At 46.1% G+C, this 27,688-nt stretch overlaps 2 protein-coding genes across 5 annotated transcripts in view; both read left to right on the forward strand.

Moving 5' to 3' along the window:
* Positions 1–14,473, forward strand: part of Sp1 (Sp1 transcription factor) — a 39,355-nt gene extending 24,882 nt beyond the window's left edge. For 3 of the 4 annotated variants that reach the window (XM_059248148.1, XM_059248149.1, XM_059248150.1), the window contains exons 5-6: positions 2,615–2,814; positions 3,257–3,953. In XM_059248148.1, coding sequence (XP_059104131.1) covers positions 2,615–2,814; positions 3,257–3,570 — 514 coding nt within the window. In that variant the 3' untranslated portion in view covers positions 3,571–3,953. Of the gene's footprint in view, positions 1–2,614; positions 2,815–3,256; positions 3,954–14,296 lie in introns of those variants that run through there. The other variant, XM_059248151.1, reaches the window with a different exon arrangement.
* Positions 14,474–19,368: 4,895 nt separating this feature from the next.
* Amhr2 (anti-Mullerian hormone receptor type 2) overlaps positions 19,369–27,688 on the forward strand; it is an 8,462-nt gene continuing 142 nt past the window's right edge. Inside the window, exons 1-11 of the mRNA XM_059247794.1 lie at positions 19,369–19,500; positions 19,774–19,956; positions 20,166–20,357; positions 20,605–20,676; positions 20,839–20,951; positions 21,066–21,296; positions 25,564–25,678; positions 25,776–25,948; positions 26,146–26,293; positions 26,438–26,574; positions 27,426–27,688. The exon at positions 27,426–27,688 is cut by the window's right edge and continues 142 nt beyond it. Of these exons, the coding sequence (XP_059103777.1) occupies positions 19,452–19,500; positions 19,774–19,956; positions 20,166–20,357; positions 20,605–20,676; positions 20,839–20,951; positions 21,066–21,296; positions 25,564–25,678; positions 25,776–25,948; positions 26,146–26,293; positions 26,438–26,574; positions 27,426–27,688 (1,676 nt within the window). The 5' untranslated portion in view covers positions 19,369–19,451. The remainder of the gene's footprint in view (positions 19,501–19,773; positions 19,957–20,165; positions 20,358–20,604; positions 20,677–20,838; positions 20,952–21,065; positions 21,297–25,563; positions 25,679–25,775; positions 25,949–26,145; positions 26,294–26,437; positions 26,575–27,425) is intronic.

A 27,688-nucleotide genomic window follows, 5' to 3' on the forward strand; every position in this document is an offset into this window, starting at 1 on the left:
CAGGTTGGCCTCGAACGCACAAAGATACACGCCTGTCTCTGCCTCCCGAGTGCTGGGATTAAAGGTGTGCACCACCACTGCCCTGCTAGCCCCCCCCCCCTTTTTTTTTTTTTTTTTTTTGAGACAGGGTTTCTCCGTGTAGCTTTGCACCTTTCCTGGAACTCACTTGGTAGCCCAGGCTGGCCTCGAACTCACAGAGATCCACCTGGCTCTGCCTCCCGAGTGCTGGGATTAAAGGCGTGCACCACCACCGCCCGGCACTAGCCCCCATTTTTAAAAACATCTCTGAGGAAGGTAATCTATAAGTTGGATTTTGGAAGCTAAGAACTACAATCAGCTGAAGATTTATCATTGATGCCAAGTGTGGTGGTGGCTCATACCTATATAATTCCCATGCTTGGAAGGTAGAGAAAAGAAGACCAAGAGATCAGAGTTAGTCTTGGCTATCTATATAGTAAGTTTGAGGCCAGCCTGAGCTATATGAGACCCAGCCTCAAAGCTCTTTTCTGTCCGCCCCCCCAAAAAAAAAGCATGTACAGGGTTGGAGGGAATGCAGATTATAACTTAGTATAAGAGATCCTGGGATGGAAAGATGACTAGGTGGTAAAGAGCACTGGCTGCTCTTCCAGAGGACCCAGGTTTAATTCCTAGCACCCACATGGCAGCACACAACTGTCTGTAACTCCAGTTCCAGGGACTGTCTGTAACTCCAGTTCCAGGGGACCTGAAACCCATGACAAGACACTAATGCACATAAAATAAAATAATAATAAAAAGAGCTTGCCTAGCCTGCTTAATCAAGATTTCAAAGGCAGCCGGGCGGTGGTGGCGCACGCTTTTAATCCCAGCACTTGGGAGGCAGAGGCAGGCGGATCTCTGAGTTCGAGGCCAGCCTGGTCTCCAAAGCGAGTTCCAGGAAAGGCGCAAAGCTACACAGAGAAACCCTGTCTCAAAAAAACAAAAAAACAAAAAAAAAAAAAAGATTTCAAAGGCAGCCTGTGTTACATAAGGTATTTTCAAAAAACAAACAAAACAAAAACACAAAGAAATAGGGGCCTGCAGAGATGGCAATAGTTAAGAACTTGCTACCTGAGTTCAGTTCCTGGCACCCACATCAGGTAGCTCATGACTGCCTATGACTCCAGCTACAGGGATCTGATGCCTCTGGCTTCTTCAGGCACCTGTACTCACATGCACACACCCACACACAGACATATTTTCTTACTTTTTTTTAAAGAACGTTAAGATTTATTTATTTATTTATTCATTTATTTATTCATTTATTCATTCATTTATTTATTGTGTATACACACTGCAGGGACACATTCTGCCTGCATGTGTCCCTGCAGGCCAGAAGAGGGCACCAGATCTCATTACAGATGGTTGGGAACCACCATGTGGTGGCTATGAATTGAACTCAGGACCTCTGGAAGAGCAGTTGGTGCTCTTAACCACTGAGCCATCTCTCCAGCCCTTTTCTTTCTTTTTTAAAAGGTTTATTTGTGTATGTCCCTGCAGCTAATAGGCCAGAAGAGGGCTTTAGATTCTCTGAATCTGGATGTGTGAGCTATCCGGTGTAGTTTCTAAGAATCAAACCTCAGTTCTCTAGAAGAGCAAAAGCACCACTGGACCATCTCTCCAGCTCCCAATGAAAATAAATGTTTAAGCCAGGCAGTGGTGGCACATGCCTTCAATCCTAGCACTCAGAAGGCACAGCCAGGAGGATCTCTGTGAGTTCGAGGCCAGGCCTGGTCTACAAAGTGAGATCCAGGACAGGCACCAAAACTATATGGAGAAACCCTATCTCGAAAAACCAAAAAAAAAAAAAAAAAAAAAAGAAGCACAAGCTGGATGTGGTAGTGTACACCTTTAATCTTAGTACTTGAGGCAGAGCGCTCTCTGAGTTCCAGGGTAGCCAGGGCTCCACAGAGAAACCCTGTCTAAAAACAAACAAACAAACAAACAAAACTACAGGGTCTAGAGCAATGGCTCATTGGCTAAGAGAACTGGCTGTTCTTCCAGAGGATTGGTTTCAATTCCCAGCACCCACATGGTAGCTCACAATCTCTAACTCCAGTTCCAGGAGATCTCACATTTTCTTCTGACCTCCTTCGGTACCAGGCCTGCTGTGATGCACATACATATGCGCAGACAAAAATACTCATAAAATAAATAAATAAAGGTTAAAAAATATTTTTTAAAAAAGTAAATCTTAGTGGCAAGTATGGTGGCACACACTTTTGGTTTTTTTTGTTTTTTTTTTTTTCAAGACAGAGTTTCTCTATGTAGCTTTGGAGCCTGTCCTGGAACTCACTCTGTAGGCTAGGCTGGCCTCGAACTCAGAGAGATCTGCCTGCTTCTGCCTCCCAAGTGTTGGGATTAAAGGTGGGTGGTATACACATTTAATCCCAGCACTCAGCAAGCAGAGGCAGGTAAATTTGTGAGTTCAAAGGCATCCTGGTCAACTTAATGGAGTTCCAGGACTGCCAGAGCTACATAGAGACCCTGTATCCAAAACAAACAAAAGAAGAATGGGTTAGGTAATGCTGCTGACACTTCTTGGTTCCTTAATGTCTGTCTCCAGAGTGATCAATCACTATGTTCTCATTCTTAGAGGTTCTGGAGATCCTGGTAAAAAGAAACAGCACATTTGTCACATCCAAGGATGTGGCAAAGTATATGGCAAGACCTCACATCTCCGTGCACACTTGCGCTGGCATACAGGGGAGAGGCCATTCATGTGTAACTGGTCATACTGTGGGAAGCGCTTCACACGTTCAGATGAGCTTCAGAGACATAAACGCACACATACAGGTGAGTAAGACCCAAGGAAGAGAAGAAGAGAAATAGACAAAAAGGGAAGACAGGATACGCCTATGAAGTGAATGCAAATCCTGAACAACTTACATGGGAAACTGAGTGTGTCTCAAAGAGCACTTGGATTAATCTGGGAGGTTTTAAGAAGAAGCTTCATTTTAACTGGGATTTTTTAAAGATTTATCTATTTATTATATATACAGTGTTCTGCCTGCATGTGTACATGCATGACAGAAGAGGGCACCAAATCTCATTACAGGTGGTTGTGAGCCATCATGTAGGTGCTAGAAATTGAACTCAGGACCTCTGGAAGAGCAGCCTGTGTTCTTAACCACTGAGCCATCCCTCCAGCCCCCCTTAAGTGAGATTTTGAAGGACATATCAACCCCATCTTTGTTCTGACTGTTTTGGGTTAAGTTATCTTTTGCTTTTTATCTAGGTGAGAAGAAATTTGCCTGCCCTGAGTGCCCTAAGCGTTTCATGAGGAGTGATCACCTGTCAAAGCATATCAAGACCCACCAGAACAAAAAAGGAGGCCCAGGGGTCGCCCTGAGTGTGGGCACTTTGCCCCTGGACAGTGGGGCAGGTTCGGAAGGCAGTGGCACTGCCACTCCTTCAGCCCTTATTACCACCAATATGGTAGCCATGGAGGCCATCTGTCCAGAGGGTATTGCCCGTCTTGCCAACAGTGGCATCAACGTCATGCAGGTGACAGAGCTACAGTCCATTAATATCAGTGGCAATGGTTTCTGAGATTAGACACCTAGGGCCAGAGACATATGGGCCAATACTCACCAAGCCTGGGATGCAAGATAGCATGGGTCCAAGAGACATGTGGAGGAGAGAGCCATGAGGCATTAATGTGCTTGGTGGTGGGAAGAATTGGGGGAGGGTACAAGAGAAGAGATGGGATTGTGGCACCCATCTGTCACTGGTGACTCCTTGAAAATGGAAAATATTAGTGAAAATTCTGTTGGTGCCACCCTTTGATAAGCATTTATTTCATCCCAGGTTCTTCTTATACTTCTTACCCCAGCCTCCCTTCCTGCGTTTCCCCTCTGAGCTCTCCCATGATGGATCCCCACCCCACCCCCAAAGCCATCATGCCTTGATAAATATATATGATCATTGAAATACTTTTTAACAAAAACAGATTCTATATTATATATATATATATAAATATATAGAGATGCTTTCACAGGGGTTGGCTGGGAGGAGGAAAAAGACCATTCTGTGACCAAAAATACCCTGGTCATTTTTTTTCTTTTTTTTAAATATTGCCTTATTTCTCAATGGCTGAGCCTTATCATGACACATCAAGCTTTTCTATAAATGTTGTCCTGGCATCCCACCAGAGTAAGCATCGATATGCTCTGCTTTTAGTTCATATATACATATATAATGTGTCTTTCTTAATTTTGTTGTTTTATTTGGGATCAGCTTCTTGTGCTCCTTTCCTGACACTTTTTTTTTTTTCTCCCCTTCTCTCACATGATCACTTCCTGTGTTGTTTTTGACAGTGATCCCCGGATTAGGCACTTTGGTCAATATTTTAAAGAGCTTAGTTTCAACAGCAGAATGGAAAAGCCTTGAAGTGCAGTCTGATGCTTGAAGTAGCTATGGAGGGACTTTCAAATTACTACTGACGCAGGCACCTTCTCAGTGCTGGAGAGTCAAAACCATCTCCCTCTATTAGTAGCTCTAAACATCGGGAGTCAGAAGTCTCTCTGTGGAATTGGATAAGAGACCCTTTGAGGGAGATAATCTGGGATTGTTGTATATAAACTGTCAAAAAATGGTCAAATAGTAGGCAGCAGCTTTCAGTTGGAAAAAGATGTTCTCAGAAAAGGAAATAACTCATAGTCTCGGTTAGTGGAATTATTTGGATTTCAGTTATCGTTGTCTTCCAAATAGCTTTAAGCCTTAAAGTATGGGCTTCTGAGTTCACACACTTAAAGGAAGTACACTTCCTCTTTTGAACATTTCTGTAGTTCCTTCCTGTTAATGTTTTAATGTTAAGGAGCATCAGCCAGTGAATCTGTTCTGACTTTTCATTCTGTGGAATGCAAAATTTGTGCCAGTGGCAAAAGAGTAGTTCTTTAAAAAAATTTCCCCTTAACTCTTCCTTGTATGTACTTGGGTGGTTCCTAAGGGAAAAGGAAGCACACAATCATGGGGACGATAGCCCAGAACAAAAAGAAATCTTGTCTTACCACTGTGGATTATAGGAGAGATTGGGAGAAATTATCCTGCTTTTTCCATGGCCTGATTCCAGAAGAGACTGATCCAAAAATTATATCGGCAGGGAAACTCAGTGCATTTGACACTGTGACTTAAATGCAACCAGAATTGTCCTCAAGGCCCAGCCATTAAAGCATTGTCTCTCTTGACCTTCTGGTATCTTGTCAGAGAGCTTTTCACTGTGAGGAAGTATGGAAGTGGTTGTGTGTATGTGTGTAATCTATTAGGTTGGGGATAGGTTTTCTGTTAGCCAATATTTAAAGAGATCTGCAATAAAAAAATTACCCTGATCTGATAGAGAAAGTAAACTGTTTGTGTATGACTGTGCGTGTGAATGGGTGTTTGTGCCTGTATATATCTACGTGCAGATGAGAACTTATATTTGAAATTGTTGGAAAATAAATTCAGATTAAAATGCCTTTCAGGCCTGTTATCTAGAAATTGGTTATAAAACTTGGGTATGTTCCTGAGGTCAGTTCTCTGCTTATGCTAAATCAGTTACAATTTTGAATGGGGTGGGGGGATATCCTAGTGCACTTTCTAAAGAAGAAACTATTTTTGTGTTTGAAAATGAAATCAACATCCAAATCTATAGCGGAGTCCTTGTTCTAAACTTTCTTTATCTTGGCTACAAATAGATTATACTATTATACATTTTATGTAAATTCCATCTAAACTAGATTCTTGGTAAGTTTGTGGTGGTATTAGTCTGAAATACAAGAGCCTTTAATTCTCTAACATTAGTCTATTCCATTTGGTCCTTTCTGTGCTGACTTAATTCTGTTATCAAGACTCAGGAAATATTTCAAGGGATTTTCCCCAGATCACGTTATTAATGTTGAAGTAAAAGTTATCCGTCCTCAGTCACCATGACACCTTTTATTCTCACAGAAAAGCAGAACTTAAACCTTGTTACTTTATGTCTATAATCATGTACTATGGCATCTCTGGAGGAAGGGGCAGGATAACTCACTGGAATGTGCAGTATTTTGCTAGATCATTTCAAGGAATAGAATCTTCTTCAGTATGAGGTGATTAGATACAAGCTGACATAATGATGCCAAGGACTATAAGCCTTTAGATAAGTTATTTGGTGTTTTCCCTCTTGGGTGAAAAGCTGATGATTTACCCCCAACATCTGCTTCATTAACATTGCTGTGAATTCTTTCTGCTTTTCCTATTTCCTTCTCCAGTGTCTTATTTGACCCTAAAATGGAAGCAGTTTCTGTTTCTGTCTTCCTGTCTAGGAGCCACTTGGCCTTCTTCACAGATAGTTAAGAGACTACATTCCTCCAGTCAGGGTCTCATTACTGAAAAATAACCTTTCCCCAAACTTGTCATCAGAATTTAACATAATTGACCTATGCATTGATTCTGAAATTCTTTTCATTACCTTTTTGTTGCTTGGTTTGGAATTTTTTTTTTTTTTTTTTGTCTGTTTTCTTTTTTTGAGGAACTCACTATGTAACTCAGACTGGCCTTGAATTTTGTATAATTTTTCTGCCTCCTTAGTGCTGGGATTACAGGTATATGTCACCATGCCCAGCCTTCATGATCTTTTACTTATTTTATTTTTTTTTTAAATGACTATACCTTGCAGGGTGGTGGGTGACCACATCTGTAGTAATCTTGTTAGGTCTGTCTGTATAATCTTGGCTGGTTTGAATTTATTACATCCAGGCTGACCTTGAACTCTGAGATCTACCCACCTCTGCCTTTCAAGTGCTGGGGTTACAGATGTGTGCCACCATGCCCAGAAGAAGTAGTAAAGTATTCATCCCCTTTTTCTGGGTTGCCCATTCATATTCATCTGCATAATATTTTTCCTAGAAAGGACCAACCCACCATCTTGCTTTGGGGACCTCCTAGCAGGCACTCTTTTTGGGGGTGCTATTCAAAATGCAATATAATGGATATTTCTCAGTCTGGTTTCAGAATAAATAGAACCTTTAATTGCAGAAAGTATAGACTGAAGTATGGGGTGAAGGTGTTATAATTTGGGGAGGGTTGGAGACTAAAGCTGTAAATTACTATGGCTGATTTATTTCTACTATATACATATATATTTTTTGCTTTTGTATATCCTATATAGAAAACTAAGCATTGTATTTTTTTAACAAATCTGAGGAAGCACTATGAACTGCAGGTGTTTGACTTTCAGGATATATTTTGTATTGTTAATACTTCACATTATGTGAATACTGGAAGCTGCAGATCTTTGTTAGGCCGCAATAAATTTGGATACTTTTTGAGGGGTTCTTTTGGGGGTGCTAATCAGGCCTCTGTTATACTTTGAGGGAGCCCTGGTGCTACATGATTCAAGTTTTCATTCAGTTTTAAGTGCCCCTAATGTCTTTTGGACCTTGGGATTAGATCAGAATTGGTTTAGAGATCAGGTACCAAGGAAAGGAGGATAGTGTAGCTGCCTCAGTCTTTGCCTGGTTTTGCTTTCCCGATACAGAGTTGGGTAGCCTCTTGGGGTTGGAAGGAGAAATGTTTGAAATCTCAGAGTTTCGACTTCTCTTAGAAGAGCCAATAACTTACAAGGATAACGGTAGCAGCAGTTGCTTTGAGGAGAGGAGGGTATGGCACTTTTCCAATCCCGGAAAACACTGCTTTGAAAGCTGCTGATAAAACATGGGCAGGTTATTACTTTGGTGTAGAAGACTGTTCTCTTTAGTTCCTCTCTTGGCTCTGCTCCGGGGGTACAGATCTCATCTAGGAGGATGAGTAGCCCAGCTTTGAGGTTGACCTGTTTCTTTTCTTTGTCTGCCTTCCCTAAACACCATCCCCCAGAAAGACATTAAGCAGCCTTTAGCTTAAGTTCTTACTCCCTCTTCCAGACTTGGCTCATGTGCTATAGATGGAAGACTGGGAAAGGGAGAAGAAGGGCAGTCCTTGGCTCCATTCCTTCCCTGAGTCATTTCTGCTCTGACTTCCTAAACCCAAAAGGATTTCTCCACAGCACTCATCTAAAAAAGTCAAGTATTTTTTTCTCATCTGCCCCTTCCTTATCAAACAGCCCAACCTTCCTTCTCTTGGCTGAGAAAATACAGGGACTCATCTGTTCTTCAGCTCCTCTTAAGTCCCAGCTCATGGGGATTGAGCGTGACAAATTAGGCTGGGGCTTCAGGTAGAGAAGACTGTTGGTACATCTGCTTGGTTGTGTGCTTTCCTATTTCTTGCCTTCAGGAATCACACTGTGCCTTCTCCACTAGGGAATTGATTTTATCTACCCAGCTTTTCCAGTAACTGCGCTTAAAAAATGTGGATAATGGCAGTTCTTCATATTTCTGATGATTCATTTCTCCCAGTTACATCCTAATAGCCCTTACCTAGCTAAAGACTAGGCATGTAGTCTGAAGAGAATATGCTGATATTGATCTGAGGAAACCAAAGGCAGCTGTCCTAGGGCCTGCTTCCCTCTCCCAAGTCTGTCATCCCAGGGCAGAGGAGTAGTGCTCCAATTTGGTGCCTAAAACAAATTTATCTTTCTTAATACTGGCAATAACCAGTCTCCATACCACTGTTGCCTTTAAACCTTAAGCTGTGTTTGTTGTGGGTTCCAATCCAATTACCACCAGGGCTGTGTGGGTAAATACTTCTGAACAGTCACTCACCTTGTTCTCTACCCTCACTCTTGTGTATGTACGATGTTAATATCTTGTCTTCCTATCTCTCCCCCTAACTTTGTCCCCGGGTGTTTTGGGGAATCTCAATATCTTTTTCTCTATATCTCTATCTTAATCTCTCTGCCTTTTGTACAAAGATTAGTTTCAATGTAGTCTGTAGCTCCTTTGTAAACCAATTAAAATTTTTTTAATAAATCATGTCTCTGGTGTATTGAGAGGGTTGGGAATGGGGAGTATGTGGTAACTTCCTATTTTGAGTTCAACAAATGTTGTAGCTCTACTACATTGTGCTCCCATAAATTTTCATCAGTGCATTTACTCTACACTTTAATCTTAGATGAGGTTTCATGAGCAGATCAGTGTGCTTTGACTATCTAGAAATGTGGGAGACCTCCCGGTTTGGTAGTTCATGCCTATAATCCCAGCACTGGGAAAGCTGAGTAGGTTGGGTTAGTGTGAATTTGAGAGGCCAGACTGGTCTACATAGGGAGTTCCAGGTCAAGTTGGAAATCTGTCTCAAAAAATTAAAAAATGGGGTTGGGGAGTTGACAACAACGGTTAGGCTTCATAGCTCAATGATGAAGTACTTTCATACCGTGCATGATGCTCTGAGTGTGATTCCCAGCACCCCTCAAAAGATGACTGAAAGACCATGAGGAATAGGGGCCGCCCCAACTTCTGTAATTTTTTTTCCTGCATTTGTGTTATGTGGAGCATATGTTTGCCACAATGCATGTAGAGGTCAGAGGGCAATTTGCAGGAGTTGATTCTTCTACCATGTGGTACCAGGGCTTAGACTCAGCACAAGCCCTATCTCCATCAACACCACCCTTTTGTTTTTTGAGAAGAGTAGGTCTATGTAGCCTTGGCTGTTTGGAACTCACTGTGTAGACCAGGCAGAGCTCTAAGGGATACAGATCTACCTGCCTTCTGCTGGCCACTGCCTCCTCCAGGTGCTGGTACTTAAGATTTATTTTTATTTTAACGTGTATGGGAGTTTTGTCTGCATCCATGTCTGTACATTACTTCATGGAGGCTGGAGGGTCAAATTTTCCTGGAACTGGAGTTTCAGATGGTTGTAAGCTGCCATGTGTGTGCTGGGAAACAAACATGGGTCCTGTGGACCAGTGGTCAGTGCTCTTAACTGCTGGCTGAACCATCCCTCCAGCTCCCAATGTGCCCACCACTACCACCGCACCCTGCATTTTAGATAGTCTCTAGCAGAGGATGGGCTGCCAACCCCATATGTAGCTCAGGATCCTGAACTTTTGTATTTTTGCTTCCACTTCTTAGTGCGAGGTTTGCAAGTATGTACCTGTGGCCCTATGTGTAGGTAGGAAAGCACACTACCAACTGAACTATATATCTACCCACCTTTAAAATAAGCTGTTTATTTTGGAATAGTGTCTTTTAGGGGGAAAAGATCATTTTAGATTTATAGAAAAGTTGCAAAGAGTTTTTAGATAGCTCATTTCCCCCCTCATTTTTCTTTTCTTTTTCTTTTTTCTTTTTTAATATATTTTATTTTTATGTGCATTTGTGTTTTTTCCATGGGTGTCGGGGTCCCCTGAAACTGAAGTTACAGACAGGTGTGAGCTGCCATGTGGGTGCTGGGAATTGAGCTCGGGTCCTCTGGAAGAAGAGTCAGCGCATCTCACCAGCCCTCTTTTTTCTTTCTTTTTTTTTTTTTTGTTTTTTTGTTTTTTTGTTTTTCGAGACAGGGTTTCTCTGTGTAGCTTTGCGCCTTTCCTGGATCTCGCTCTGTAGACCAGGCTGGCCTCGAACTCGCAAAGATCCGCCTGGCTCTGCCTCCCGAGTGCTGGGATTAAAGGCGTGGGCCTCCACCGCCTGGCTTCTTTTTTCTTTTTAACATAAAGTCTCTAGCCCAGGTTGGCCTTGAACTCAAGGCAATCTTCCTGCCTGATTCCCAAGTACTCTCATTACAGGTATGTACTTAGAAATACATCTAAACAACTCTGCATGTGAATGCAGGTGCTCATGTGTCGGTGCACGTGGAGGTCATAGGACAACCTTGGGTGTCCAATTCTCTTCCACCTTGTTTTGAGATGTGCACACATATTTAACTAAATGCTTGGTGGTGGTGCATGCCTTTAATTCCAGCACTTGGGAGGCAGAGGCCTGTAGATCACCGAGTTCAAGGCCAGCCTGGTCTATAGAGCCGAGTTTCAGGATAGCCAGGGCTGCACAGAGAAACTCTGTCTCGAGAAACAAAACAAAAAATGAAAAAAAAGTTAATACATTTATTTAATTGTGTATGTGTGTATGTGGGTGAGTGAATATGCCATAGTGTGAACGTGGAGATCAGAGAACAACTTGTAGAAGTCTGTTCTCTTACCTGTGTATCCCCAGGGATTGAACTGGGGTTGTCAGGCCTGGTGGCAAGTGCCTATACCCACTAAGGCATCTCAGCAGCCTGCCATAACATTTTACATTTATGTAACACTAGCCTGTATCTAACATTAAATATGGACTGTGTGTCTTTCTGAACAGATGTTATCTCCTTAATATTCTAACCCACTGGTTTTATTTCCTCTTAAACCTTTCAAAGAAATCTTTGGTCAGCTGTTTATACTGTAGTTAACAGCTTTCTAGTTATCTTTCTTACTTCTTGTACCTACCTGCTTATCAATACTTAATCATGGGTTAACTCAGTCATTTTTATTGCCTCTTGTGTAGCCATTAAAACATAACATTTTAACATTTGGCTTTATTGGACGTTCACCCCTCTGAGTATGCATGATACCTGTGTGCAGTGAATGCAGGGTACATACCCACGCTTATTTTTGGAGATAGGGTTGCTGGACCTCAGTAACTCAGCACGACTAGATGATAGAGCCCCAGATACCCTCCTGCCTCTGCCTCTCCAGCTTTGGGATTACAAGTGCATGCCACCACATCCAGCTTTTTAACTGGGTGCTGAAGAATTTTTAAGTCAGTTCCTCATGCTATTGTGGTGAGCATGTTAGTGACCAAGCCATCAGATGTGTGCTCTATTTATTTATTTATTATTTATTTACTTTATTATTTTTGAGGCAAGGTCTCCCTGTATAACCCTGCTTAGCCTGGAACTCTTTGTAGACTAGGCTAGTCTCAACTCTCAGAGATCTGCCTGCCTCTGCCTCCCCAGTGCTGAGATTTAAGGCGAGTGCCACCACTACCCAGCCAGATGTGTGTTTTGACAGACTGAAAACTGAGCTTAGAGTAGTGTCATCTGTTCATTCAATAAATGTTTGTTTGAGCCTTTGCTATTTATCTGGTACTAAAGCTAAGGCAAAAGGCCTTCCTGCCAAGGCCTCTGGTGGGGCACGTGAGACACATGCCACCAGTTGCTGTTTCTTCCCTCTTCACCTCATTTTCAGCTTTGTGCTTCATGGAGAAAATGGAAGCTGAAATTTCTTCAAACTGACCCTCACCTCATCACAAATGTATTTTTCCACCAGTTTGCCTCGTCTCGTCTTTCTAGGAAAGAAATGCTGTTTTGTTTTGTTTTGTTTTTCCCCTGTTTGAGGAACACCCATTTTGCTCCCATTCGACTGCTCTTTGTTCTTTGTTTTGATGATTTTCTCCTTTCATCTTCAGGCTCCCTTTGGTTCCCTCCTTAGCTTATGAGCATGTTCCTGGTCTCCCTCTCCCCCAGCCCCATTCTGAAAAAAAATCTGCTTCCTTTTCAGGTTGCTGATCTAATTATTATCATTCCCAAAGTTAGTGGAAGCAGTTTACACCCATTTTCCTCTTCTTTATTCACCCCAGACCTTTTTGTTAGCACCCATCCTTCCAAAAATTTTCAGGTTATTGTCAACCACCTGATTGCCGCACCGGTGACCTCTCTCTGTAGCAGTGTGCTCCTGATTGGTGACTGCTGCATCTTTAAATGTTCTTGTGGCAGAGTATGATGCTGATGGGTCAGTGAGATGCCTCAAGGGGTGAAGGTCCTTGCTGCTGAGCCTGACAACTTGAGTTCAACCCCTGGGACCCATGTGCTTGAAGGAGAGAGCAGACTCCCTGCAAGTGGGTCTCTGACCTCCACAAATGCAATACATAAATAGAATGCATATAAAACAAACAAACACACAAAAAAGGCCTTTAATCCCAGCACTCAGGAGGCAGAGCCAAGTGGATCTCTGAGTTCGAGGCCAGCCTGGTCTACAAAATACACAGAAACCCTCTCGGAAAACCAAAAAAAAAAAAAAAAAAAAAAGAGCCAGAGGTTTTGGTGAGGGATGAGGGATGAATGTGGACATGCACACCTTAATCACAGCACCCAGGAGGCAAAGGTAGGTAGATATTTGTGCATTCAAAGGCAGCTAGGGCTACACAGTGAGACCTGGCTTCAAACAAAACAAGCCACAAGAGGCCAGGGAGACAGTAGTTAAGAATGCTTGCTGCTCTTTCAGAGGACCCAAGTTTAGTTCCCAGCATCCACATCTGGCAGCTCACAACTGCCTGTAACTCCAGCTCCAGATCAGTGCCCTCTTCTGGCCTCTGAAGACCCTGCACACAGGAGGACATACACATATAAACATAATTTAAAAATGATATCTAAGGGCTGGAGAGATGGCTCAGAGGTTAAGAGCACTGACTGCTCTTCCAGAGGTCCTGAGTTCAATTCCCAGCAACCACATGGTGGCTCACAACCATCTGTAACGAGATCTGACGCCCTCTTCTGTATACATAATAAATAAATCTTTAAAAAAAAAAAAAAAATGATATCTAAGGCTACATAGTGAGGCTGTCTCTAAATAATTTTAAAAAGTAAAATGTAAAAAGGGGCTGGCTAGGCAGGGCCAAGGACACCATGGGAAAACGTCAACTGACCTGGGTTGATGTGGCTCATAAAGGCCGAATTGCCAACCAGAGAACTTGCATGGGGTCTCTGCACATGAGTTACAGTTGTGTGACTTGGTCTTCTTGTAGGACTCCTGGCAGAGTGATGTGTGGGCAGCTGTTGCCTGCTCTTAGGACCCTTTTCTGCTGGGTTGCCTCACCCAGCCTTACAGGAGAGGAGGTGCCTAGTCTTGGTGCAACCGGTGTGCCATGGCTGGCTCATACACACTGGGAGGCCTGAGTTTTTTCGAAGGGAAGGGAGGAGTGAATGAGGTGGGGGAAGAGGGGATTGGGAGGAGGAAAGAGGGCAAACTGATTGGGCTGGGAAGAAGTTAATTGGTTAATAAAGTCAAAAAGACTTTCTGTTGGCTTAAAAAAGGGTGTGTGTGTGGCTAGATACCTTAACAAATAAAGGTGCTTTAGGGGGACCTGTAGGGCCATGGCCCCATTTTGGGTAACTGTTGCTTTGCTTGCTGACCTTGACCTTGATATCCTCCCTATGCTAATTCCCTGCCAGGTTCTACCCTCCTGAATGCTTAAGGGAAGTTCCTTATCTGTGTATCCTGCATAATGGGAGTTAACAGCTTAGATGCAAGATTGTAAAACATCTGTAGCGAACTGCCCTCAGGGGTTCTCCCATTGTGCTGTAAGCCTGTATTTAAGACCTCTTCCCTCCTTCAATAAACAGTATTCGGCATAAATAAATAGATAAATAAAAATTAAAAATAAATAAATAATAAATAAAGGTGCTTTCCCCGCAGCCTGACAGCCGAGTTTGAAACTGGGATCCAAGTGGTGGAAAGAGAACCAGCTCCTGAGGGTTGGCGTCTGACTTCCACATGTGTGCTCACCACAACACTCAAATAGGTGTAAAGAATAAATATAAGACAAGTGTGACCGGGCAGTGGTGGCACACGCCTTTAATCCCAGCACTGAGGAGGCAGAGGCAGGCAGGTCTCTGAGTTCCAGGACAGCTGGGACTATACAAATAAACACTGTCTCGAAAAAATAAACAAAAAAAGACAAATGTGTTGGCTCCCATTTGTAATCTCGGCACTCGGGGCAGAGGCAGGCGGACCTCTGTTAGAGGGCAACCTGGTCTACATAGTGGTTTCTCTCTCTCTCTCTCTCTCTCTCTCTCTCTCTCTCTCTCTCTCTCTCTCTCTCTCTCTCTCGTGTATCATGGTGAAAAATTAAGGAAGTCAGCCAACACTGGAAAAACAAAGTGACACTGACACACTCTTGTGTCTTCTCCAGCCTTTCTAGGCTCCGTCAGAGACATTACTTGGACACTTAAGCATTGTGTTCCATCTTAGGCCCTTTCCATCTGTCTCCCCCACCCACCCACACACCTGTCTGTCTCCACAGGTAAATACACCCTTACTGCCTGTGCCTCCTAAATCCTGGGATTACTGGTGTGCACCACCATACCTGACTGCCCACTAGCTATTTTCATACATACAGATGACCCCCCAAATATTTTGTGTGTGGGGAGGGGTGTATACATGCACATGGATGTGGAGAACAGAGGAGGACATCAGGTATCTCTATCACACTCTGCCTTATTCTCTTAAGAAAGAATCTCGCAAAGCTGGAGAGATGGCTCAGCAGTTAAAAACACTGGCTGCTTCTCCAGCAGACCCAGGTTGAATTCCCAGCATCCACATGGCAGCGCTCAGCTGTCTGTAACTCCAGTTACAGGGGATCTCACAACCTAACACAGGCTATCTAGACAAAACACCAATGCATATAAAATAAGTAAATCATTAAAAATAAAAGGGTCTCCCACTGACCCAGAAGCTTACCATTTCAGTTGTGCAGGGCCAGTGAGCTTCCAGATTCTGCCTGAGGGAGTGGAGCTCCCACAGTGCTGGGATTACAGGTGCAAACAGCCATGTTCAACTTTTTACATGCATGCTGCAGATTTAAAAGTCATGCTTGCACATCTTCAGCCTGAACTTTTCTTTTGACCTGGAATCCTCTATGCTGGACAGTTTTATCTAAGTGTTCTGTAGATAAAGGGGAAATGACCTTTTGTGTTCTCTCTCTTTTCTTTTTGGTTTGGTTTTGGTTTTGGTTTTTTGAGACAGGGTTTCTTGTAGCTTTGGAAACTGTCCTGGAACTCTGTACACCAGGCTGGTCTCGAACTCACAGAGATTTCCCCTGCATCCTGAGTGCTGGAATCAAAGGTGTGTGCTACTGTATCTAGTTTGTTTGTTTTTCCTAAATTGTATAGGATGGCCTTGAACTCTCTGTATCACAGCAGACCTTGAGGTTGTAATCCTCCTGCCTCAGCCAAAAAACTGAGATTACAGGCCTGTGTCACCAGCCCAGACTCTACACACACACACACACACACACACACACACACACACACACATTTATGTATATGTGTGTGTGCATGTGTGCATGCACAGGCATGCAGGTGTCTAAGGAGGCCAGAAGAAAGTGTTGGCTCCTTTGGAGCTGTAGTTACAGGTGTTTGTGAACTGGAAACTGAACTGGGATCCTCTATAAAAGCAGTAAGCACCCTTACCCAATAAGCCTGGGTTCTGTGTGTTCACAGCCACACACAGTTTTCTCTGTCAGTGCTTGGGATTCCAACTCAGGCATCAGATTCTGTCTCTCCAGCCGGCTGGGGTGGGGGGGCTTTCTCTTTGAGACAGTGTCTCACTCTGGTCCGTGATGGCCTGGGATTGACCATATAGCCCAAGATGGCCTCAGACTTACAGCAGACTTCCTGCCTCAGACTTCCAAATGCTGAGCCTACAGGAATGAGGCATTCCTAACTTTTGGGTTGTTTCTGTCTCTGAAAGAAGTAGTGACCCAAGGCTTTGGCTGAGGAGATGGCCTTGCTGCTGCATCCCTACCCTGCTCCCAGTCTGGAGGAAAGGGTCTCCAGAGACATTGCAGACAGAGAAGCCATCTGTTCTTCAACTACACAGATGCCCACTTACCTGGTCTGGGAGCTGGTGAAGGCAGAACCGGGAACTGAACAGTACCCCACCTTGCTAGCACAGCCTGCAGACTTCCAGAAGGGCCCAAGGAAGGGTGTGGGTGGGCTCTAGCCCTGTCTTTTCTCCAGCTGCTCTTTCGCAGCGATTGTCTCCTTTCATGTATGCTCCCTGGGAGAAAGGCCCTCCACGAGCTGGTACCGTCATGTCTGATCTAAGATTGGTCGTTCTGAGCAAAGGTTTCCAGTCAGCTACCACAGGGACAGAAACTAGGGGTCCAGGGTCCCCTTTGACCAGTTCTCTTTGAAGCCAGCGGCTCACAGGTGCAGAAATGAAATGATTTTTGTGACTGGTTTCCTACTCTGGGAAAAATGATATTGCATTCCTGTCTCTATTGCAACACAAGCCACAGACCTCTTTGTTTACACAGACATGGCCTCTACACACCCGATGGGCCTCCCCTTGTACTTTATAGTATTGAAGCTTAGGACATTCTGGAGTGTACTGTGATTATTAGTCATCTGAGGAGGCCCTCTTGACAGGGACCAAGTCCTCCTATGCCTGCTGACCCCTGGTGGTGAGATTTTGAACTGTACTCTCCCTTCCCAGTTGGTAGCCTGCTGACATGTTAGGCTGGTACATACTTTTCAGCAATCCAAATTCAAATACTGAAATATTGTAAACAGTATATATATATTTGTGACACAGTCTATATAACCATGACTATCCTGGAACTGGCTGGCCTTGAACTCACAGAGATCCACCTGCCTCTGCCTCCTGAGTGCTGGGATTAAAGGTTTGTGCCACCATGCCCAGTATGGAAACATTTCTCCAATTGCTGAAGTTTGGATTTGTTTTAAGGCAACATTGTATAATGCAGAGAAGAGAGACCCTGCTTTGGAGTCATACATACCTAGGTTCAAATCTCAGCTCTGCTCTATTTTTAATTTTATTTTTTACATCAGAATAACCACGGACAGCTCATCTATGCTGAATTTTCTTACCTATAAAGTGGAGATAATAATAAATATCTCAGCAAAAAAATTAGATGACTTAAAGTGCATACCTCTAGGTTTTCTCTATAACATAGTAGATGCTCAATAAAAGTTATCTTCTCTGGGCTGGAGAGATGGCGCAGAGGTTAAGAGCACTGGCTGCTCTTCCAGAGGTCCTGAGTTCAATTCCCAGCTACCACATGGTGGTTCACAAACACCTATAATGAGATCTGGTGCCCTCTTCTGGCCTGCAGTCATACATGCAGGCAGAACACTATGCATAATAAATAAATAAATCTTAAAAAAAAAGTCATCTTCTCGGGGCTGGAGAGATGGCTCAGCGGTTAAGAGCACTGGCTGTTCTTCCAGAGGTCATGAGTTCAATTCCCAGCAACCACATGGTGGCTCACAACCATCTGTAACGAGATCTGGTGCCCTCTTCTGGCCTGCAGGGATATGTGCAGACAGAACACTGTATACATAATAAATAAATAAATCTTTAAAAAAAAAAAAAAAGAAAAAAAAATCAGTACTTTAAAATTAGTACTTTATTTAAAAAAAAAAAATAAAAATAAAAAAAAAAAAAGTTATCTTCTCAATGGTAATTTCCTTAGTGTTTGAATCCTTAGGAGTGTGTGCATGTGTACTTTTTATTCCTTATGCTTCCTTATGCTAGGGCTCTCTGTATACTCCAGGCAGCTGTCCACCACCGCTATGTTATCTGTTTTCTTGCTTCATTATGGCAAAATACAGAACAAAATTACCATTTTAACAATTTTTTCTTCTTCTTTTTTGAGACAGGGTCTCTGGCTAACCAGGCTGTCCTCAGACTCATAGATCCACCTGCTTCTGCCTCCTGAGTGCTGGAATTCTAAAAATTTTCTTTTTTTTTTCCTTGAGGAAGGGTTTCTCTGTGTAACAACTCCGGCTGTCCTGGAACTCCCTTTGTAGACCAGGCTGTCCTCAAACTCACAGAGATCCACCTGCCTCTGCCTCCTGAGTGCTAGGATCAAAGGCCACCACCACTGCCTGGCTACCATTTTCGATTTTAAAGCTTTATTTTGGATGGCTGGAGAGATGGCTTAGCAGTTAGGAGCACTTGGTGTTCTTGTTTTATTTTATCTGCCTGGGTGTTTGGGCTGCATGTGTGTCTGTGCACCACGTGCGTGCCTGGTGCCCAGGGAGGACAGAAAAGGGCGTCAGATCTTCTGGAATAGTTACAGTTGTGAGCTACCATGTGGGTGCTGGTAACCAAACCTGGGTCTTCTACAAGAGTGGGAAGTATTTTTGACCCCTGTGCCATCTCACCAACCCTACAATGTGATTTTGTTGTTGTTACTTCTTTGTTTTTCGAGACAGAGTTTCTCTGTGTAAGCCTCTGCCTCCAGAGTGCTGGGATCAAAGGTATGTGCCACCACCACCCAGCCTGAGATTTTTTTTTTTTTAGCTCTGAAAATTTTCATATCCTTTCTGATTCTCAAGTTTGGAAAATGAGAGCAATTGTAGTATGGACTGTGGAATCTTCCTCTGTTCAGAATGCTACCGATCTGAGCTCCCAATAGTAGATTAGGAAGGATCTTGGGCATAGTGGAGTAGCTCTAAACACTTGACCTCTGTCTGAGAAAGGCTGAAGGTCCCACACCTTCTTCCAAGGTCAGCGAAGGGTAGAGATTTTGAAGTTAGTTATCACAGGGTTCTCAGCCATGCAGCCAAGGTCCCTTCCTCCCACTCTGCAGAGAAAAGAGGAGGTGGTTGAAGAAAGGATATGAGATTGGTTCTCTGCTCCTCCCTTTCTCTCGTTTTCTCCCCCACAGCAGCCTTCTCCCCCACAGAGCCTGGGATAGGATGGAGGGGGGCGGAGTTGGGGATTGAGGGCTTGGAAGCCCTACGGTGCCCTGTATCTGTAGGAAGCCTTGGCTGGGGTAGCTGTGCTGGTTTATGCTGTCCTGCTGCCATCCTTTGGCAGGATGCTGGGGACACTGGGGCTTTGGACACTGCTTCCTGCGGTTGCACAAGGTGAGTGTCTACAGGTAGGGCTTTACACTGCCCAGGAAGGGAAAAGGCGTACCTGAAGCAGCAGCTACCTGTTTGGAAGAGGAAGAGGTGAGTGGGCTGGATGAATGAAGATGAAGGGCAGAGCCACATGTTCCCAGGGTGGGGATCCGACCTCAGACCTCTGCTGACCCTCTGCCATGCTGACCCTGGGGTCGAAGTTTGCTTCTCGTTTGGCTGCTGTATGTCCCGCCTTCCCTCCCTTCTTGACTCCCCTTTCTTCACCTTGGACTCCAGTGTCCCCAAACAGGAGGACCTGTGTGTTCTTTGAGGCTCCTGGAGTTCGGGGAAGCACAAAGACTCTGGGGGAAGTGCTGGATACAAGACCAGGCCCCCCCAAGAGCATCCGCTGCCTCTATAGTCATTGCTGCTTTGCCATCTGGAATCTGACCCGTGGCCGGGCACACGTGGAGATGCAAGGTGAATGGCAAAATACGTGGTGTGTGAGAGCTCGGGTAGGGGAGAGGCATGTCCAGGGAGACAGCCAAGAGGGAAAGGGAGAAGTGGAATGTGTAGAGGAGAAAGAAAGCATGTCAGATGGAAGGGATGGAGAAGGGATTTGTTCTCTGGCCCCAAACCTCATTGCACTCTCTCTCCTTTCTCTCCTTCCCCTAATCCCATCCTATCAGGATGCCGGGACAGTGATGAGCCAGGCTGTGAGTCCCTGCACTGTGACCCAATCCCCCGAGCCCACCCAAGCCCCAGCTCCACTCTCTTCACATGCTCCTGTAGCACTGACTTCTGCAATGCCAATTACAGCCTTCTGCCTCCTTCAGGGAACCAAGGGGCTCCTGACCCCCAGGACCCCCAGCCTACCCCAGGTAGTTGCCTTCTCCAGGATTCCAGAGCCCAGAGGGGGCAGGAGCATAGGTCAGGATGAGAACCAGGGCCAGTTCTTAACCCACCCCCACCCAAAGTTTTCCTCCTCCTGGCCTTGGGAAGTTGGTTGCCCTGGTGACTGGGAGATAAGGGGGCTTGTGACCAGCATGGGGGTGGTTTGGAAAGAATCTCTTGGAAGAGGGGAGAGGCTCGGTGCTCACCCACATGACTTCTTGCCTTGCTGTCCAGGTGGGCCCATCTGGATGGCGCTGCTGCTGCTGGGGATGTTCCTTGTGCTGCTGCTGGGCAGCATCATCTTGGGTACTAATCTCTCCCACCCCTCGCTTGTGATAGCAAGATGCTTCCCCAAAGCCCCAAGCCTTCTCTAGGCTCCGTTGACCTCCCCAGTCCTGGGATCCCCACATAGGCCCCTCGGCTGCCTCCATCCTGTGCGCCCTACCCTAAGGTTCTTCCCTGCTTCAGCCCTGCTACAACGAAAGACCTGTGGAGTGCGTAGTGGGTCAGACCCGGAGCCAGACTCAGGAGGAGACTGCAGTGAGGACCTGCCAGAGCTGGCCGGGCTATGCTTCTCCCAGGTGCTTCAGGGAAGGAGGGTGGGTTATTCCGGTACTCCTGGAGGTTCCGCCGGGAAGGAAGCCTGGCTCTGAGGCTAGCTCAGAGGTTCACACTCAGTGCAGTGTTTCCACCAGGTCATCCAAGAAGGAGGTCACGCAGTCGTGTGGGCCGGGAGGCTTCAGGGTGAAATGGTAGCCATCAAGGCCTTTCCCCCAAGGGCTGTGGCCCAGTTCCGAGCTGAGAGAGCTGTGTACCAGCTGCCGGGCCTGCAGCACGATCACATTGTGCGCTTTATCACTGCTGGCCAGGGGGGCCCTGGGCCCCTGCCCTCTGTGCCTTTACTGGTACTGGAACTGTACCCTAAGGTGAGCACCAGGAAATGTCTATAATGTGTACTATGCCTGTGTGTGTGCTCATGGAGGTGCTATGTAGTAGTGGGACCTCACCCATGCCTACTCTCCTGCTTCATACTTTCCTTAGAGCACTTTTCTTTCTTTTTTTTTTTTTTTCTTTTCTTTTTGTGTGTGTGTGTGTGGGGGGCTTTTTGCGACAGTTTCTCTGTGTGTCCCTGGCTGTCCTGGAACTTACTCTGTAGAGCAGGCTGGCCTCAAACTTAGGAAGATCTGCCTGATCCTCTGCCTCCTGAGTGCTGGGACTAAAGTTGTGCTCCACCACCACCCAGCTGGAAGTGAGCCATTGTTCAATACGTATCCAGGCATAGCTGTCCAATTCATTCATCTGTTCCTTTAACCAATATTTATAAACAATATGGCAAGCACTGCTACATGCTAAAAAAGCACACATGGTCCCTAATTTTACAGACTTTATAGACTAACGGGTGGGTCTCAGAAACGGGTAAACACAAAAAGAAGTACCGAGTGTTGATTGAAGAGTGAAAGGAAAGGGCACTGGATACTATATAATAATCAAATAATAATCCGATTTGACCCAAGGGGACAGTGCGATGGCTCAGCTGTAAAGACGCTTGCTGTGCAAGCCTTGGGGACCTGAGTTCAGTCCCCACCCCACCAAGTTGACCTCTGACCTCCACATATGCAGCATGGCCTGTGCTCCCAAACTAACAATAAAAATATGTATACAGTTGTTTCGCCTGCATGTATGTCTGTACACCAAGTGCATGCCTGGTGCCTGTGGAAGCCAGGAGAGTGCACTGGATCTCCTGGGGCTGGAGTTTCAGACCAGCTGCTGTGTGGGTACTGGGGATTAAACCCCAGTCCTCCGGAAGGGCAGGCAGTGTATCTGCTGAGCCATTGCTCTAGTCCCTTAGGTTTTTTATTTTAATGAAGAGAAAGGATGTGTGTGGCCTGAGGTAGGAAACAAACAGTGTGGAGAGAAGAAAGCTGGAGGGAGTGGTGCTTGACTGCTGTCCCAGCAGTTGGGAGGCTGAAACAGGGGGTCAGAAGTGAATTCCAGGCTAGCCTGGGCTACAAAACCCTGACTCACGAAAGTAATACAAGCCTGAGTGCAGTGGTACAACCCTAAATCCCAGTATCTGGGAGTCAGAGGCAGGTAGATCTATATGAGTTCAAGGCCAGCCAAGGTTACATAGTAAGACCCTATCCAAAAACAAACAAAAAACCAAAACAGCCCCTCTCAAAAGAAAACAAACCCCAAAAATAGTGAAGAGGAAGAATTAGGCAAAGGTGAGGGCACCTGGAGCCTGGGCCTGTGGAAGACATTTTAAATTCTATGCACTGCTCTAGGCCCTTTGAACACATTTGCATGCTTTATCTTTACGATCATACTGTGAGGTAGAAATTACTATCCACAGATGAGAAAAGGAAAGTCGTTTGCCCAAGATCTGTGACTCGAGAGTCTGGCTCCTCACTGCAGCTACTGTCTCCTGTTTATCCCCTGTCAGCACTGTCGGTCCGTCTCTTTAGGTGAGACCCCTTCCCACTCGTTTGCCCTAATTGTTTTTTTTTTTGTTTGTTTGTTTTTTTTTTTTTTTGGTTTTTCGAGACAGGGTTTCTCTGTGTAGCTTTGCGCCTTTCCTGGAACTCACTTGGTAGTCCAGGCTGGCCTCGAACTCACAGAGATCCGCCTGCCTCTGCCTCCCGAGTGCTGGGATTAAAGGCGTGCGCCACCACCGCCCGGCCTCGTTTGCCCTAATTGTACTTCAGCTCCTAACCTGCTACAGCACTTAAATACAGCGATTTTTTTCCCCAGATTTTATCAACCTTTACAACTCAGTGCTGAGTCCTTGAGGTCTGGAAAGTTCCCTTTATTTTTCATTTTTATTTTTTGTTTATTTCTAGTCAGGCCGTGGTAGCTCATGCCTTTAATCCTAGCACTTGGGAGGCAGAGGTAGGTGGATCTCTGAGTTCAAGATCATCCTGGTCTACAGAGCTAGCTCCAGAACAGTCAGGGCTACACAGAGAAACTCTGTCTTTTTTGTTTGTTTGTTTGTTTTTCGAGATAGGGTTTCTCTGTATAGTCCTGGCTGTCCTGGAATTCGCTTCATAGACCAGGCTGGCCTCGAACTCACAGAGATCCATCTGCTTCTGCCTCTCAAGTGCTGGGACTAAAGGTGTGCACCACCACCGCCTGGCGAAATTCTGTCTTGAAAAACAAAAACAAAATTATTTTTATTTATGGGTTTGTGTTCCTGTCTGCATGTGGGTATGTAAAAATGAATGTGGGTACTCTCAGAGATTAAAGGCATCAGATCCTCGGGAGCTGGAGTTGTAGGCAGTTAACTGACTGATGGTGCTGATTGAACTCAGGCTCACTAAAAGAGCAGTCACTCTAGCCCAAAAGTAAAACACATTTTTGTTTGTTCCTTTGAGACAGGGTCTCTCTATGTAGCCCTGGCTGTCCTGGAACTCACTCTGTAGACCAGGCTGGCCTGGAACTCACAGAGATCCACCTGACTCTGCCTCCAGAGTGCTGGAATGTGCCACCATGTCTGGCTGAAAGTAAAATAAATGTTAAAAAGGAAAGAAAAAGACAAAAGAGAGCCAGGTGTGGTGCACACCTGTAATGCCAAGAAAAAGAAAAAGAAGAAGAAGAAAAATCCTGGCATGGTGGTTTGTGCTTGTAATCACAGTACAAAGGAGATGGAGACAGGTCTCTGGGGCTTGTTATGGCCAGCCTGGCCTATGGAGTGAGCTCCAGTTAGTAAGAGCACCTGTCTCAAAAATACGTGTACAGATATACAGTTCCTTCTTGTTTGCTTAGCTTCCTCTGACTGTCACAAGCACTGTGGTCATGGCTGCTTTACAGCCATGGCATTTAGTTCATTGTTATATTGCGGCCTTTATTGTATTCTCTGCTTGTATCATAATCTCACTCCTGAGGCACGGAGCTGCCTGGGCACATTTGTTGGCACACCCAAAGACGCTCAGCATGTTAATGAATGGCCTGTTCCCTGTTGTTCCTCCTCCATTAGCTCTACCCACCCATGCCTATGCAGGCCTGATACCCTAGGCAGGAGGTCTGAGGGACGCCCTTGACTACCTTTGTCCTGAATCCTCTGAGTCACCCCGTGACGGTGACTCCTGAGTCAGACTGCTTGGATGTGAACTCCACTCCTGTCTCATCATTTGACCTCAAGCAAGCTTAGTCAGCACCCTCTAAAGCTCCGACTCTAACCAGGTGTGGCAGTTTGTGCCTGTAATGCTGGCACTCGGGAGGTAGAGGCAGGAGGATCACTGCAAGCTTGATGGCAGCCTCATCCTCATCGTGACTTCCGTGTCAGCCAGGGTTACAGACATACATAGTGAGACCCTGCCAAAAACAAAGTGGCCTGTAGGGGTGCGGGGCTGGCGGGGAGGGACTGAGGGAGAGAAGGTAAAAGGTCCAGCAAGATGGTTCGGTGGGTAAAGGCGCTTCCACCAAACCTGAAGACCAGAGTTCAATCCCTGGAACCCATGTGGTGAAAGGAGAGAACCAACTCCAGGACGTTGTCTTCCACCCCCCGACATGTAGCATGTGGGTACCCACATACAGACACATACACCACACACAAATAAGAAAGTGTCCTAATATTTTAAAGAAAGGCGAGAAAGAGGAAAAGAGAAAAAAATACCCACAAAAATCAGGGTGATCAGAATTGCTTTGCGCCGGGGTCCTCATGAGGACTATAGAAAACCCTGTTCGAAGGGCCCGTGTCATAGTAAGTATTCAGTACCCCTGAATTAAGCCACACACCCTGCCCCAAATTGGGCCTTAAATGTAGGAGCTTCCTGCTTCAGCCTTTTGAGTGCTGAGATGACATGCACACGCTACCACGTCTGGCTCAAATTATTATTGTGTGTGTGTGTGTGTGTGTGTGTGTGTGTGTGTGTGTGTGTGTGTGCTTTCGGGCAGGGTCTCCTGTAACCCAGACTGGCTTTTTCCTGATCCTCCTCCTCCTACTTCCCAGGCGCTGGGGCGGCAGGCGTACAGTATCACACTCTACTAGAGCTGCTTTTTTCCCCTTGTCACTTTGACTGATGCGTACTCTCATGCCTCCACTGTCTGCAGTGTCCTGACCTGGTTCTGTCAGGGTGTCTCCGTCTGCTGGGGAGGTGCGGGCTGGTGTTTGTGGGGTCTGTGAGTAGATCTCTGCCTCCCGGGGGTGATCTTCCCCTAGTTCCCTGTGCTCTGCTCTCCTTGGCTTTTCTGCAGGGCTCCCTGCGTCACTACTTGACGCAGTATACCAGCGATTGGGGAAGTTCCCTGAGGATGGCTCTGTCCCTGGCTGAGGGCCTGGCATTCCTCCATGAAGAGCGCTGGCAGGATGGTGAGTGAGCCAGCCACAGGGAGGCAGGACAGTCAGAAGGACTGCATCAAGGGAAACTAGAAGACCTGTGTTCCTCAAGCCTTGGATTTCTCCACAGGCCAGTATAAACCAGGCATTGCTCACCGAGACCTGAGCAGCCAGAATGTGCTCATTCGGGAAGACAGGTCATGTGCCATTGGAGACCTGGGCCTTGCCTTGGTGCTCCCTGGCCTTGCTCGGCCCCCTGCCTCAGCACCCACACAACCCCAAGGCCCAGCTGCCATTTTGGAGGTGAGTGTTTTTTGGTAAGTGTGAGGCCTGAGATGATGTTGGATGAGCACACAACCATTGCTGTGGTAACATCCCAGCTTTGCTGGTCAGTGGGACATGGCTGAGTCTGTAATTGGGGGAACTGTGGGCCAGAGCTCAGAGCTGTAGGGCCAATTTCCATAGAGGTAATTCTTGGTATTCCACTTCTTATTCTCCAGGCTGGCACCCAGAGGTACATGGCTCCAGAGCTCTTGGACAAGACTCTAGACCTACAGGACTGGGGCACAGCCCTCCAGAGAGCAGATATTTACTCCCTGGCTCTGCTCCTGTGGGAGATCCTGAGCCGCTGTTCAGATTTGAGGCCTGGTAAGGTCTCCACCCCACTGTCCCACCTGCCAAAGGCTGACCTCCCTCCTGGCCTGACTGTAGAAGGCTATGGCCGTCCCTAGTTTTTCTACCTGGGAGCCCCCTAACCAGGGCAGGTTGACATAATGCCTATACTTTTCCCAGACCACAGACCGCCACCTTTTCAATTGGCCTATGAGGCAGAACTGGGCAGCAATCCCAGTGCCTGTGAGCTCTGGGCCTTGGCAGTAGAGGAGAGGAGGCGCCCCAACATCCCATCCTCCTGGAGCGACTCTGCCACAGTAAGAAGCCACAGGCTCACCAACTGGGGACCAGGAGAGGGGGCTGGGTATGGATTTCAAGGACTTGCCTGCTACAACCAGACCTTCTACTCCTGTACTTGCCCTCAGTTTACCTTTTCTTCTCTAAGTCTCACACAACTGGCCCCACCCACCTGAGACACATGCCTGTCTACTCCCTCATTCCCCCAGTTAGCTCTTTGTTCAGTATCCCCCTCCAGGAAGTCCTCTCTGGCTTTTCTTCCACTTGGAGCTCTGCCCCTGTGACAGTGCCTCTTCCAGTACCATGAGCCCCAAATTCAATCCAGTGACCCGTCATTTTGTACTATACAGCCGTGTTTCTGCTGTGGACCAATTAAAGCCAGTTGTAGGTCTAACAAGGTTCTAGGTCTAACAAGGTTCTAGGTGTAACAAGGTCAGAAGAGTTGCCTGACAGGGAAAGTGCAGAGCTCTTCACAAATGATTTCCTGAGCTGCCCTTTCTCCTGCTGTCCTGCCTGAAATTTCTGTCATACAGATGTCTGTTGGGTTAGCCAACGGAAGCCACACTGGCTGACTGAGAGGGAGGAGAGTACCTTTCGATTAGCATGTAAGTTGTCAGCCTGAATTATCCTCAGAGGAAAAGGTAGACCCTTTGGAAGGTATCCAGGGATTCTGTCACAGGGAACAAACCTCTTGGGCCTGGACTTTGGGGGATGGGCCTGGGGGTGCTCCACAAGTGGAGTGTGGAGTCAGGGGTGGTGGAGCTTGGCAAGGGCTCTGTGCCGAGTGAGGCGGGGGAGAAGTGGGCGAAGTGAACACTGAAGACGTCCACTCTGGGGTTGGGTCAGGCCTGCCACTAGTCTTTCCCTCCAGGACCCCGGGGGGCTGAAGGAGCTCCTGGAAGACTGCTGGGATGCAGACCCAGAAGCACGGCTCACGGCTGAGTGTGTGCAGCAGCGCCTGGCAGCCCTGGCTTACCCTCAGGGGGCTTCCTCCTTTCCAGAAAGCTGTCCACAGGCCTGCACACCTCTCTGCCCAGAAAACTGTCCTTCAGCAACTGCCTCTCCTACTGTCCCCTGCAGGGTTCAACAAGGCCCTGGCTCTAGGAGTCCTCAGCCTGTCAGTACCAGTGTTCA

Source organism: Peromyscus eremicus, chromosome 20, assembly GCF_949786415.1.
Source record: "Peromyscus eremicus chromosome 20, PerEre_H2_v1, whole genome shotgun sequence".
NCBI lineage: Eukaryota > Metazoa > Chordata > Mammalia > Rodentia > Cricetidae > Peromyscus > Peromyscus eremicus.